Raw genomic sequence first — 15029 nt, 5'->3', positions numbered from 1 at the left:
TCGATCTACTGTATGATTCTTTGCAGGTTCTCACACTGAAATTCAGAGTTATATGGTTTTTCTACTACCATAATGATAAATTGTGGTCAATTCTTTTACTTTACCTGAGAATCCATTCTTACAAGTACAGGTGTAACTCCCTATAGTGTTAGTGCAGGTTGCATTGGGTGAGCAGATATTACTGAGGAGACATTCATCAATATCATCACAGTGGGTCCCGTTACCTGATTAATACAAAATGCTCAATTAACTTAGGATATACTGTAACATTAGAAGTAGATTTTATGAAGAAAATGTATTAATCTACATTCTACACAAATTGTGTAATTAGTTTCATGAAAATAGGACAATACAGACATTAACACACCAAGCTCAAACTCGAAATATTATAAAGCACCTGACAGTTTCTCTTGCTATGGGCAGAATACAGAGAAATCTACTGAAATCTTTATTTTCCTTTACCTGAGAATCCATTCTTACAAGTACAGCTGTAATTCCCTATCGTGTTAGTGCAGGTTGCATTATCTGAGCAGATATTGGTGGTCAGACATTCATCAATATCATCACATTCAATTCCATTGCCTAATGGAAATAAAAGAAAATGTAATTAAAAAAACATTAGCAGAAGGTGAATGAACTAATGTATTATCATTAGAAGCAACTATTGATTAGAAAGGGGCTCTAAATTCCTCTTATATTTTTTATATTAGTGATTAGCCTCAGAATAAATCACTCTTTGAAAACATAACAGAGCCTGCCCAACATGTTTCACCCTATTGGGCTTCATCAGGGAAATTAAGCTATAATGCCCTCTGACCGGCCAAGCTGATTATTTATCACCTTCCTTCTAACATGACAGGAAACTAGATAGCATATCTAAAACTTTGAAACAACAAACGCCTAAACATACTCTCCTTTACTTTATTGGTGACTTAGGGTACCGTCACACTATACGATTTACCTACGATCACGACCAGCGATATGACCTGGCCGTGATCGTAGGTAAATCGTAGTGTGGTCGCTGGAGAGCTGTCACACAGACAGCTCTCCAGCGACCAAGATGCCGAGGTCCCTGGGTAACCAGGGTAAACATCGGGTAACTAAGCGCAGGACCGCGCTTAGTAACCCGATGTTTACCCTGGTTACAAGCGTTAAACTAAAAAAAAAAAAACAGCACATACTTACATTCTGGTGTCCGTCAGGTCCCTTGCAGTCTGCTTCCCGCACTCAGTGACTGCCGGCCGTAAAGTGAAAGTGAAAGCACAGCCGCTGTGCTCTGCTTTCACTTTACGGCCGGCAGTCACAGTGCTGGAAGCAGACGGCAAGGGACCTGACGGACACCAGAATGTAAGTATGTGCTGTTTGTTTTTTTTTAGTTTAACGCTTGTAACCAGGGTAAACATCGGTAACTAAGCGCGTGTCACACACACCGATCTAGCAATGACAGCGGGAGATCCAGCGATGAAAGAAAGTTCTAAACGATCTGCTACGACGTACGATTCTCAGCAGGATCCCTGATCGCTGCTGCGTGTCAGATATCGTTACGATATCGCTGGAACGTCACGAATCGTACCGTCGTAGCGATCGAAATGTTATAGTGTGACGGTACCCTTAAGTGGTAACCTGTCACATTTACCAACAATCATGGTTCCTTATCACTGCATCCAATATAAGAATGTACCTTCTCTAATGGCATAAGGGATGAAGAAAGTGTTTGCTTTTTCCATCCTGCTGAAGTAGGGAGCACTTGTGCACTCAGGTTTGTCAGTAAAATCACCAAGTGAGCATAATTGAATAATACAATCCATAATACAATTCATGGGCAAGGGCACGTGATTATATCATCACTTCAGTGTTTTTTTCAACACTAGAGTGGTGCCACTAATCTAAGTTCCCTAACTGTAGTATTGTACTCGCCACCCACCATCGTCAGCGAATCCCGCTGCCTCTACGGTCCTATGCTACCATCTTGTGACAACATTTTCTGATTGATTGTAAGTAAGAGTTAATGGTCCCAAACTTTCAATGCAAGTCTATGAAAGCCAGAACAAGGCTGTCATAGACTTGATTGAGTTGTGAGTTCTTAGTTGCGGATCGCTCGAGCAAACACTGGAGTGATCTCACAGGTCACAAACTGCTAGAGACTGACCGGATCCGCATGCATATAAGATGAAGAAGTGGCTGAAAAGTATAAGACCATGGGCATGTAACCACCACTCCAGTGTGGTAAAAAAGAAAACACTGGAGTGGTGCTTTAAGAATTTTTCCTTCCCATTGTGACAACTATATGAAATAAACAGATAGTTAGATCCATTACTGGTGTCCCCCATTCCGCATCTAGAACATTCTTGTGCTTTTATGCGGCTTGGTTTTCTTTGGCCCTTCATAAAAAAAAAGCTTTACTGTAAGGCTAAGTGCACAAGTTGCAGAATTACTGCAGAAATTTCTGTGGCAATTCTGCAACTCTTGCCGCAGGTATATCGCATGCGGTATTGGCATGCGTATTCCCGCTAAACACTAGCGTTTTGGAAGCGTAATTAGCTTGCAGAATGCTAGCAATTTCCAAGCGATCTGTAGCATCGCTTGGAAAACTGATTGACAGGTTGGTCACACTTGTCAACATAGTGCTTGACAATTGTGACCAACTTTTTACTATTGATGCTGCCTATGCAGGATCAATAGTAAAACAATATAATGTTAAAAATAATTAAAAAAAAAAAATTTTTTATATTCTCACCTTCCAGCGTCCCCGGCAGCCTTCTCGCTCCTCGAGATGCACCTGGTCGCCGCTACGTCATCACAGGTCATTGCCGTGAGGCATTACTGGGACCGGGAGCATCGTGAGGAGCGGGAAGGCTGCCGGAAGGTGAGAATATCACTATTTTTAATTTTGATTCTTTTTTTAACAATTATATGGTTCCTAGGGCCTGGAGGAGAGTCTCCTCTCCTCCATCGTAGGTACCAACCGCACATGATCCGCTTACATCATGCAGGAAGTAAACATATCAATGCATTCTTATGTGTGCGGAATCCCCGCGATTCTGCACAAAGAATGAACATGCTGCGTTTTTTTCCGGAATGTGATTCGGCTGGGGAAAAAAACGCAGCATGTGCACAAAAAATGCGGATTGCATTCTAATAAATAGGATGCTTAACATAAGCTTTTTTAGTGCTTTTATAGCAAAAACAACACAAAAAAACGTGAAAAAACATGAACCTGTGCCCATAGCCCAATAGCTGCAACCAGCATTCTGCTTTACATAGTAACATAGTAACATAGTAAGGCCGAAAAAAGACATTTGTCCATCCAGTTCAGCCTATATTCCATCATAATAAATCCTCAGATCTATGTCCTTCTACAGAACCTAATAATTGTATGTTACAATATTGTTCTGCTCCAGGAAGACATCCAGGCCTCTCTTGAACCCCTCGACTGAGTTCGCCATCACCACCTCCTCAGGCAAGCAATTCCAGATTCTCACTGCCCTAACAGTAAAGCATCCGTCACATGGGCGGCACGCGGCCAATCAGAAGCCGCGACGTCATTCTCATTCACAAAACTGCTAATTCTAGGAATTGAGGACCTGCGAATGACGTCGCGGCCTCTGATTGGTCGCGTGCCGGTCACATGGGCGGCACGCGACCAATCAGAAGCCGGGACGTCATTCACCGGTCCGAAAGGTGCGCTTTTTAAACAAAGAAGCCTCCCGGATAGCAGCGTGATGTCCAGGGGCCGCCGGAGAGGTGAGCATATCAATATTTTTTATTTTAATTCTTTATTTTCCACATCCCTATTGATTCGATACCGATACCCGATATCACAAAAATATCGGATCTCGGTATCGGAATTCCGATACCGCAAATATCGGCCGATACCCGATACTTGCGGTATCGGAATGCTCAACACTACTAATGATGATAAATATAATCCACCTGTGTGTAATCAAGTCTTCGTATAAATGCACCTGCTCTGTCATAGTCTCAGGGTTCTGGTTGAAGCACAGAGAGCATCATGAATACCAAGGAACACAACAGGCAGGTCCATGATACTGTTGTGGAGAAGTTTAAAGCCGAATTTGGATACAAAATGATTTCCAAAACTTTAAACATCCCAAGGAGCCCTGTACAAGCGATCATATTGAAATGGAAGGAGTATCATACCACTGCAAATCTACCAAGACCGCGGTCGTCTCTCTAAACTTTCATCTCAAACAAGGAGAAGACTGATCAGAGATGCAGCCAAGAGGCCCATGATCACTCTGAATGAACTGCAGAGGTCTACAGCTGAGGTGGGACAGTCTGTCCATAGGACAGCAATCAGTCGTACACTGCACAAACCTGGCCTTTATGGAAGAGTGGAAAGAAGAAAGCCATTTCTCAAAGACATCCATAAAAAGTGTAATTTAAAGTTTACAACAAGGCACCTGAGAGACACACCAAACATGTGGAAGAAGGCGCTCTGGTCAGATGAAACTAAAATCGAACAATGCCAAATGATATGGTTGGTGTAAAGGCAACACAGCTCATCACCCTGAATACACCATCTCCACTGTCAAACATGGTGGTGGCAGCATCATGGTTTGGGCCTGTTTTTCTTCAGCAGGGACAGGGAAGATGGTTAAAATTGATGGGAAGATGGATGAGGCCAAATACAGGACCATTCTTGAAGAAAACCTGTTGGAGTCTGCAAAAAACCTGAGACTGGGAAGGAGATTTGTCTTCCAACAAGACGATAATCTCAAAAATAAAGCAAAATCTACAATGGAATGGTTCACAAATAAACGTATCCAGGTGTTAGAATGGCCAAGTCAAAGTCCAGACCTCAATCCAATCGAGAATCTGTGGAAAGAGCTGAAAACTGCTGTTCACAAACGATCTCCATCAAACCTCACTGAGCTCGAGCTGTTTGCCAAGGAAGAATGGGCAAGAATTTCAGTCTATCGATGTACAAAACTGATAGAGACATACCCCAAGCGACTTGCAGCTGTAATCGCAGCAAAAGGTGGTGCAATAAAGTATTAAGTTAAAGGGGTCAAATAATATTGCACGCCCCGCTTTTGAATTTCCACAAAAATTTAAAATAACCAATAAATTTTGTTCAACTTCACAATTGTGTTCCACTTGTTGTTGATTCTTTACCAAAAATTTACATTTGGTATCTTTATGATTGAAGCATGACAAGTGGGAAAAGGTTGAAAAGTTCCAGGGAGCCGAATACTTTCGCAAGGCACCGTAACACCGGTAACTGCCTCAAACAGTATAGAAGAAAGGAATGCTTGACATCCATGTACCCATTGCTAAGTATATTGGGGTTAGTTTTCTTTTATAAGGCAGGGTTTGAATTAAAGCGCTTGAAAGAGGGTTGGATATAGTCCTAGGAGACCTCAGTGTTATAAACATATTTATTGCAAAGTTTAGCAAAGCTTGTGAAAACGAATTTAGAAAAAAAAATATGCTCATCTCTAATAGTGATGAGCGAGTATGCTCGTTACTCGAGTTTCTCTGAGCAGGCTCAGGTGCTCGGAGATTTAGTTTGTCGACGCAGCTGCATGATTTGGGTCTGCTAGACAGCTTGAATATTTGTGAGGATTGCCTAACAAACAGGCAACCCCTACATGTATTCAAGTTGTCTAGAATCATAAATCATGCAGTTCTGTCGACATAAACTAAATCTTTGAGCATGCTGAAATACTCAGAGACCACCTGAGCATGCTCAGAGAAACTCGAGTAACGAGCATACTCGCTCATCACTAATCTCTAGTTAACAAGTATTATAAAATGTATAAAGGGGTTCTCCAAGAAATGTCCTAAAATAAATAAATAAAATAAATAATACACATTTAAATATTAAACATGCTTTTAAATAGCTTTACATAGCAAAAAAGGTATGGTTTATCTACTTCACTCTGTCAGGATTCCAAGTTGACAGCTACTATCATTCACAACTCGTTCTAGATTTCAGAGGGCATGAAGTAAGAGTAGGATGGGCTGCAAAATGTACAAGACAAAAATCACATCAGAACAGCGTTTTATTAGGCATCTTGAACATCAATTCCTCTGCTCAGTCAGCCTGACAGGACACTGAGTGGAAACAGACTGAAGGAGAATTAAAATATATTTTTTTAGCTGATTGACAATGAACATCCATCTTAGTCAGCTAATGTCAGAATTAGTCAGTAGCCGCTCTTTCAGGGCCTGTCTCAAATAGGAAACCCTCAGGCCGGGAACTAATTGGTCTTGCAACACTTCATCTAAAGGCTCCAGCTCTTGGTATTCTTCTTGGGTCTTCTTGGTGATATGGGCTTTCACTTCCTGCAGGGCATTTACATACTGCAGTACAGTCTCGCCCTCCTCTTGGACCTGTCGGAATTGGTGTATCCGTAAGTTGCCAAGGTCAGCAGTGTGACAGTGCATGTCCTCTAAGATCTTAATCACCTCTTCTAAAGTGTCATGGTCTTTTGGCCGTCGGTGTATAACTGTTTGTTGTGTCTCTCCATCAAGAGTCAGTAAGGCCAGCACTGTACAGCAGGGGGTCATGGGATACATACGAAACTTATCCCCTGTGAACTTTGGGAGGTTGCTAAGCATGGCCCTGGGTTGACCCACTTTCTCACTGTTCCACCATTTCTGCACTAAAATGTTACATCCTGCAGACAAAACAAAATGTAAACAATTGTAAGCAACTATCTGCAACAAAGGAGACATGAGGCTGAACAACAATCTACTTTTATTTGCTTAACAGAATAATGTGAATAAAAAATTGTCATTAGAGGCAGATCATGCAGACACAGTATTCACAGAATCAATGACAAAACAATTATACAAACAGTAATATATTGGTTAATGATTGAACAATGGGAAATTTCAAGATAAACTCGGAGTTTGCAGTCCAACCTAATTTTAATTAGGAGCGAGGTAAACACTGTACTTGGAGGGAACAGTCTTTAAGAACTTCCAGGCCCAATAAGGGCTGCTGCTCCTTCTCAGTAGCCGAATGCTTTACTAACAAAGTCTACCAGTTCTCTCTGGGCCACTCTACCGTCAGCCCGACTCCATCTTGGCACGCGGCCAATCAGAAGCCGCGACGTCATTCTCATTCACAAAACTGCTAATTCTAGGAATTGAGGACCTGCGAATGACGTCGCGGCCTCTGATTGGTCGCGTGCCGGTCACATGGGCGGCACGCGACCAATCAGAAGCCGGGACGTCATTCACTGGTCCGAAAGGCGCGCTTTTTAAACAAAGAAGCCTCCCGGATAGCAGCGTGATGTCCAGGGGCCGCCGGAGAGGTGAGCATATCAATATTTTTTATTTTAATTCTTTATTTTCCACATCCCTATTGATTCGATACCGATACCCGATATCACAAAAATATCGGATCTCGGTATCGGAATTCCGATACCGCAAATATCGGCCGATACCCGATACTTGCGGTATCGGAATGCTCAACACTACTAATGATGATAAATATAATCCACCTGTGTGTAATCAAGTCTTCGTATAAATGCACCTGCTCTGTCATAGTCTCAGGGTTCTGGTTGAAGCACAGAGAGCATCATGAATACCAAGGAACACAACAGGCAGGTCCATGATACTGTTGTGGAGAAGTTTAAAGCCGAATTTGGATACAAAATGATTTCCAAAACTTTAAACATCCCAAGGAGCCCTGTACAAGCGATCATATTGAAATGGAAGGAGTATCATACCACTGCAAATCTACCAAGACCGCGGTCGTCTCTCTAAACTTTCATCTCAAACAAGGAGAAGACTGATCAGAGATGCAGCCAAGAGGCCCATGATCACTCTGAATGAACTGCAGAGGTCTACAGCTGAGGTGGGACAGTCTGTCCATAGGACAGCAATCAGTCGTACACTGCACAAACCTGGCCTTTATGGAAGAGTGGAAAGAAGAAAGCCATTTCTCAAAGACATCCATAAATAGTGTAATTTAAAGTTTACAACAAGGCACCTGAGAGACACACCAAACATGTGGAAGAAGGCGCTCTGGTCAGATGAAACTAAAATCGAACAATGCCAAATGATATGGTTGGTGTAAAGGCAACACAGCTCATCACCCTGAATACACCATCTCCACTGTCAAACATGGTGGTGGCAGCATCATGGTTTGGGCCTGTTTTTCTTCAGCAGGGACAGGGAAGATGGTTAAAATTGATGGGAAGATGGATGAGGCCAAATACAGGACCATTCTTGAAGAAAACCTGTTGGAGTCTGCAAAAAACCTGAGACTGGGAAGGAGATTTGTCTTCCAACAAGACGATAATCTCAAAAATAAAGCAAAATCTACAATGGAATGGTTCACAAATAAACGTATCCAGGTGTTAGAATGGCCAAGTCAAAGTCCAGACCTCAATCCAATCGAGAATCTGTGGAAAGAGCTGAAAACTGCTGTTCACAAACGATCTCCATAAAACCTCACTGAGCTCGAGCTGTTTGCCAAGGAAGAATGGGCAAGAATTTCAGTCTATCGATGTACAAAACTGATAGAGACATACCCCAAGCGACTTGCAGCTGTAATCGCAGCAAAAGGTGGTGCAATAAAGTATTAAGTTAAAGGGGTCAAATAATATTGCACGCCCCGCTTTTGAATTTCCACAAAAATTTAAAATAACCAATAAATTTTGTACAACTTCACAATTGTGTTCCACTTGTTGTTGATTCTTTACCAAAAATTTACATTTGGTATCTTTATGATTGAAGCATGACAAGTGGGAAAAGGTTGAAAAGTTCCAGGGAGCCGAATACTTTCGCAAGGCACCGTAACACCAGTAACTGCCTCAAACAGTATAGAAGAAAGGAATGCTTGACATCCATGTACCCATTGCTAAGTATATTGGGGTTAGTTTTCTTTTATAAGGCAGGGTTTGAATTAAAGCGCTTGAAAGAGGGTTGGATATAGTCCTAGGAGACCTCAGTGTTATAAACATATTTATTGCAAAGTTTAGCAAAGCTTGTGAAAACGAATTTAGAAAAAAAAATATGCTCATCTCTAATAGTGATGAGCGAGTATGCTCGTTACTCAAGTTTCTCTGAGCAGGCTCAGGTGCTCGGAGATTTAGTTTGTCGACGCAGCTGCATGATTTGGGTCTGCTAGACAGCTTGAATATTTGTGAGGATTGCCTAACAAACAGGCAACCCCTACATGTATTCAAGTTGTCTAGAATCATAAATCATGCAGTTCTGTCGACATAAACTAAATCTTTGAGCATGCTGAAATACTCAGAGACCACCTGAGCATGCTCAGAGAAACTCGAGTAACGAGCATACTCGCTCATCACTAATCTCTAGTTAACAAGTATTATAAAATGTATAAAGGGGTTCTCCAAGAAATGTCCTAAAATAAATAAATAAAATAAATAATACACATTTAAATATTAAACATGCTTTTAAATAGCTTTACATAGCAAAAAAGGTATGGTTTATCTACTTCACTCTGTCAGGATTCCAAGTTGACAGCTACTATCATTCACAACTCGTTCTAGATTTCAGAGGGCATGAAGTAAGAGTAGGATGGGCTGCAAAATGTACAAGACAAAAATCACATCAGAACAGCGTTTTATTAGGCATCTTGAACATCAATTCCTCTGCTCAGTCAGCCTGACAGGACACTGAGTGGAAACAGACTGAAGAAGAATTAAAATATATTTTTTTAGCTGATTGACAATGAACATCCATCTTAGTCAGCTAATGTCAGAATTAGTCAGTAGCCGCTCTTTCAGGGCCTGTCTCAAATAGGAAACCCTCAGGCCGGGAACTAATTGGTCTTGCAACACTTCATCTAAAGGCTCCAGCTCTTGGTATTCTTCTTGGGTCTTCTTGGTGATATGGGCTTTCACTTCCTGCAGGGCATTTACATACTGCAGTACAGTCTCGCCCTCCTCTTGGACCTGTCGGAATTGGTGTATCCGTAAGTTGCCAAGGTCAGCAGTGTGACAGTGCATGTCCTCTAAGATCTTAATCACCTCTTCTAAAGTGTCATGGTCTTTTGGCCGTCGGTGTATAACTGTTTGTTGTGGCTCTCCATCAAGAGTCAGTAAGGCCAGCACTGTACAGCAGCGGGTCATGGGATACATACGAAACTTATCCCCTGTGAACTTTGGGAGGTTGCTAAGCATGGCCCTGGGTTGACCCACTTTCTCACTGTTCCACCATTTCTGCACTAAAATGTTACATCCTGCAGACAAAACAAAATGTAAACAATTGTAAGCAACTATCTGCAACAAAGGAGACATGAGGCTGAACAACAATCTACTTTTATTTGCTTAACAGAATAATGTGAATAAAAAATTGTCATTAGAGGCAGATCATGCAGACACAGTATTCACAGAATCAATGACAAAACAATTATACAAACAGTAATATATTGGTTAATGATTGAACAATGGGAAATTTCAAGATAAACTCGGAGTTTGCAGTCCAACCTAATTTTAATTAGGAGCGAGGTAAACGCTGTACTTGGAGGGAACAGTCTTTAAGAACTTCCAGGCCCAATAAGGGCTGCTGCTCCTTCTCAGTAGCCGAATGCTTTACTAACAAAGTCTACCAGTTCTCTCTGGGCCACTCTACCGTCAGCCCGACTCCATCTTGTCTGCAGTCCTCCCTCTGCCCACACGGGGTACCATAAATCTCTGCTGAAAGTCATGGCCAGTCCTACACTTCTCCTCCAATCACCAGCCCAAGCATGGGTCTCTAGCTGGGTATCCTCAGGGCTTCTTTGGTACTTGACCACAGATGAGTGTCTCTTTGGTCTGTATCGATGGGGGCTGGTCCTCGACTGTTGACCGACATCGATCAGGTTGGGAGACTTGACCAGTGTTATTCGAGTCTCCGGTGCTAGACTGTGTCAACAAGTAAACTCTGGACCTTGACTGGCGTAGCTCTGGTCTTTGGTGGTTCACGTCATCTTAGTCAGGGCCTTGCTGGTACACACAACTGCGGTAAACTGTCATGGATGCTGGATCTACAGCAGGACCAACTGTCACTTCCTTTGGGCCTAATCCCCTTCCATTTTGGTGAACTAGCCTTTTGTATAAAAGGCTGACTTCATTGTCATCACCTGACTCAGAGCACTAGCACAGCATTGCAGTGTTTTATCTCCTGTGCACCACTCTCCTACATTAGCCCCAACAAGGACTGTAAGCCCTGACTAGATGCCTCTAATATGCTAACATTTCTCAAGCAGCTAACCTTACACTAATGACAGCTAAGAGCAGTATTATTATAGAATAGAATCTAATTGAATTAGCCCTGAAAAGTACTGTTGGTTTAATGTAGCAGCACTAAGGACTGTAATGCAATTAACCCTGCTTAAATACCTCTACTACACAATCTGTACCCCAGCTTCTAACCTTAAACTAGTGGTATTATTATTATTATTTATTTATATAGTACCATAGATTCCATGGTGCTGCACTGTTATGGCTGGCAATCAGGCAACACAGCGTGCAGTAATCAGCGCACATACAGAGATCTGGCAATAACCAAAAACAATAGGACGAGCTCTGAGACGTGGAATCTCTGTAGACTGCAGTACCTGATCTATCCTCACACAACTATAAGCAGCAGTGGATTGCGCCTATCAACTACCTATGCAACTCGGCACTGCCTGAGGAGCTGACTAGCCTGAAGATAGAAATACAAGCCTGACTTACCTCAGAGAAATACCCCAAAGGAATAGGCAGCCCCCCACATATAATGACTGTTAGCAAGATGAAAAGACAAACGTAGGAATGAAATAGATTCAGCAAAGTGAGGCCCGATATTCTAGACAGAGCGAGGATAGCAAAGAGAACTATGCAGTCTACAAAAAAACCCTAAAACGAAAACCACGCAAAGGGGCAAAAAAGACCCACCGTGCCGAACTAACAGCACGGCGGTGCACCCCTTTGCTTCTCAGAGCTTCCAGCAAAAGTTAATAGCAAGCTGGACAGAAAAAACAGTAAACAAACTAGAAGCACTTATCTAGCAGAGCAGCAGGCCCAAGGAAAGATGCAGTAGCTCAGATCCAACACTGGAACATTGACAAGGAGCAAGGAAGACAGACTCAGGTGGAGCTAAATAGCAAGGCAGCCAACGAGCTCACCAAAACACCTGAGGGAGGAAGCCCAGAGACTGCAATACCACTTGTGACCACAGAAGTGAACTCAGCCACAGAATTCACAACAGTACCCCCCCCTTGAGGAGGGGTCACCGAACCCTCACCAGAACCCCCAGGCCGACCAGGATGAGCCACATGAAAGGCACGAACAAGATCTGGGGCATGGACATCAGAGGCAAAAACCCAGGAATTATCTTCCTGAGCATAACCCTTCCATTTGACCAGATACTGAAGTTTCCGTCTAGAGACACGAGAATCCAAAATCTTCTCCACAATATACTCCAATTCCCCCTCCACCAAAACAGGGGCAGGAGGCTCCACAGATGGAACCATAGGTGCCACGTATCTCCTCAATAACGACCTATGGAATACATTATGTATGGAAAAGGAGTCTGGGAGGGTCAGACGAAAAGACACCGGATTGAGAATCTCAGAAATCCTATACGGACCAATAAAACGAGGTTTAAATTTAGGAGAGGAAACCTTCATAGGAATATGACGAGAAGATAACCAAACCAGATCCCCAACACGAAGTCGGGGTCCCACACGGCGTCTGCGATTAGCGAAAAGCTGAGCCTTCTCCTGGGACAAGGTCAAATTGTCCACTACCTGAGTCCAGATCTGCTGCAACCTGTCCACCACATAATCCACACCAGGACAGTCCGAAGACTCAACCTGTCCTGAAGAGAAACGAGGATGGAACCCAGAATTGCAGAAAAATGGAGAGACCAAGGTAGCCGAGCTGGCCCGATTATTAAGGGCGAACTCAGCCAACGGCAAAAATGACACCCAATCATCCTGGTCAGCGGAAACAAAACATCTCAGATATGTTTCCAAGGTCTGATTGGTTCGTTCGGTCTGGCCATTAGTCTGAGGATGGAAGGCCGAGGAAAAAGATAGGTCAATGCCCATCCTACCACAAAAGGCTCGCCAGAACCTCGAGACAAACTGGGAACCTCTGTCAGAAACAATATTCTCAGGAATGCCATGTAAACGAACCACATGCTGGAAGAACAAAGGCACCAAATCAGAGGAGGAAAGCAATTTAACCAAGGGCACCAGATGGACCATTTTAGAAAAGCGATCACAGACCACCCAAATGACCGACATTTTTGAGAAACGGGAAGGTCAGAAATGAAATCCATCGAAATATGTGTCCAAGGCCTCTTCGGGACCGGCAAGGGCAAAAGCAACCCACTGGCACGTGAACAGCAGGGCTTAGCCCTAGCACAAATTCCACAGGACTGCACAAAAGCACGCACATCCCGTGACAGAGATGGCCACCAGAAGGATCTAGCAACCAACTCCCTGGTACCAAAGATTCCTGGATGACCGGCCAGCACCGAACAATGAAGTTCAGAGATAACTTTACTAGTCCACCTATCAGGGACGAACAGTTTCTCGGCCGGACAACGATCAGGTTTATTAGCCTGAAATTTCTGCAACACTCTCCGCAAATCAGGGGAGATGGCAGACACAATGACTCCTTCCTTGAGGATACTCGCCGGCTCAGATAACCCCGGAGAGTCGGGCACAAAACTCCTAGACAGAGCATCCGCCTTCACATTTTTAGAGCCCGGAAGGTATGAAATCACAAAATCAAAACGAGCAAAAAATAACGACCAACGGGCCTGTCTAGGATTCAAGCGCTTGGCAGACTCAAGATAAGTAAGGTTCTTATGATCAGTCAAAACCACCACGCGATGCTTAGCACCCTCAAGCCAATGACGCCACTCCTCGAATGCCCACTTCATGGCCAGCAACTCTCGGTTGCCCACATCATAATTACGCTCAGCAGCAGAAAATTTCCTGGAAAAGAAAGCACATGGTTTGAACACTGAGCAACCAGAACCTCTCTGTGACAAAACCGCCCCTGCACCAATCTCAGAAGCATCAACCTCGACCTGGAACGGAAGAGAAACATCAGGTTGACACAACACAGGGGCACAGCAAAAACGACGCTTCAACTCCTGAAAAGCTTCCACAGCAGCAGAAGACCAATTAACCAAATCAGCACCCTTCTTGGTCAAATCGGTCAATGGTCTGGCAATGCTAGAAAAATTACAGATGAAGCGACGATAAAAATTAGCAAAGCCCAGGAATTTCTGCAGACTTTTTAGAGATGTCGGCTGAGTCCAATCCTGGATGGCCTGAACCTTAACCGGATCCATCTCGATAGTAGAAGGGGAAAAGATGAACCCCAAAAATGAAACTTTCTGCACACCGAAGAGACACTTTGATCCCTTCACGAACAAGGAATTAGCACGCAGTACCTGGAAAACCATTCTGACTTGCTTCACATGAGACTCCCAATCATCTGAGAAGATCAAAATGTCATCCAAGTAAACAATCAAGAATTTATCCAGATACTCACGGAAAATGTCATGCATAAAAGACTGAAAAACAGATGGAGCATTGGCAAGTCCGAACGGCATCACCAGATACTCAAAATGACCCTCGGGCGTATTAAATGCCGTTTTCCATTCATCTCCCTGCCTGATTCTCACCAGATTATACGCACCACGAAGATCAATCTTAGTAAACCAACTAGCCCCCTTAATCCGAGCAAACAAGTCAGAAATCAATGGCAAGGGATACTGAAACTTAACAGTGATCTTATTAAGAAGGCGGTAATCAATACACGGTCTTAGCGAACCATCCTTCTTGGCTACAAAAAAGAACCCTGCTCCCAATGGTGACGACGATGGGCGAATATGTCCCTTCTCCAGGGACTCCTTCACATAACTGCGCATAGCGGTGTGTTCAGGTACGGACAAATTAAATAAACGACCCTTAGGGAATTTACTACCAGGAATCAAATCGATAGCACAATCACAATTCCTATGCGGAGGTAGGGCATCAGACTTGGACTCTTCAAATACATCCTGAAAGTCCGACAAGAACTCTGGGATGT

The 15029-nt window shown here is 43.2% G+C and overlaps 1 protein-coding gene across 12 annotated transcripts in view; it reads right to left on the bottom strand.

Moving 5' to 3' along the window:
* Positions 1-15029, bottom strand: part of LOC138638065 (latent-transforming growth factor beta-binding protein 4-like) — a 385781-nt gene that overhangs the window by 218062 nt on the left and 152690 nt on the right. For all 12 annotated transcript variants that reach the window (XM_069727038.1, XM_069727040.1, XM_069727039.1 and 9 more), the window contains 2 exons: positions 463-582; positions 105-224 (listed from right to left, as the gene is read on the bottom strand). In XM_069727038.1, the coding sequence (XP_069583139.1) occupies positions 105-224; positions 463-582 (240 nt within the window). The remainder of the gene's footprint in view (positions 1-104; positions 225-462; positions 583-15029) is intronic.

The sequence above is a fragment of the Ranitomeya imitator genome, chromosome 5, assembly GCF_032444005.1.
Source record: "Ranitomeya imitator isolate aRanImi1 chromosome 5, aRanImi1.pri, whole genome shotgun sequence".
Classification (NCBI taxonomy): Eukaryota; Metazoa; Chordata; class Amphibia; order Anura; family Dendrobatidae; genus Ranitomeya; species Ranitomeya imitator.
Note: the sequence above shows the minus strand (reverse complement) of the source record. Positions and strands in the feature narration are given on the sequence as shown.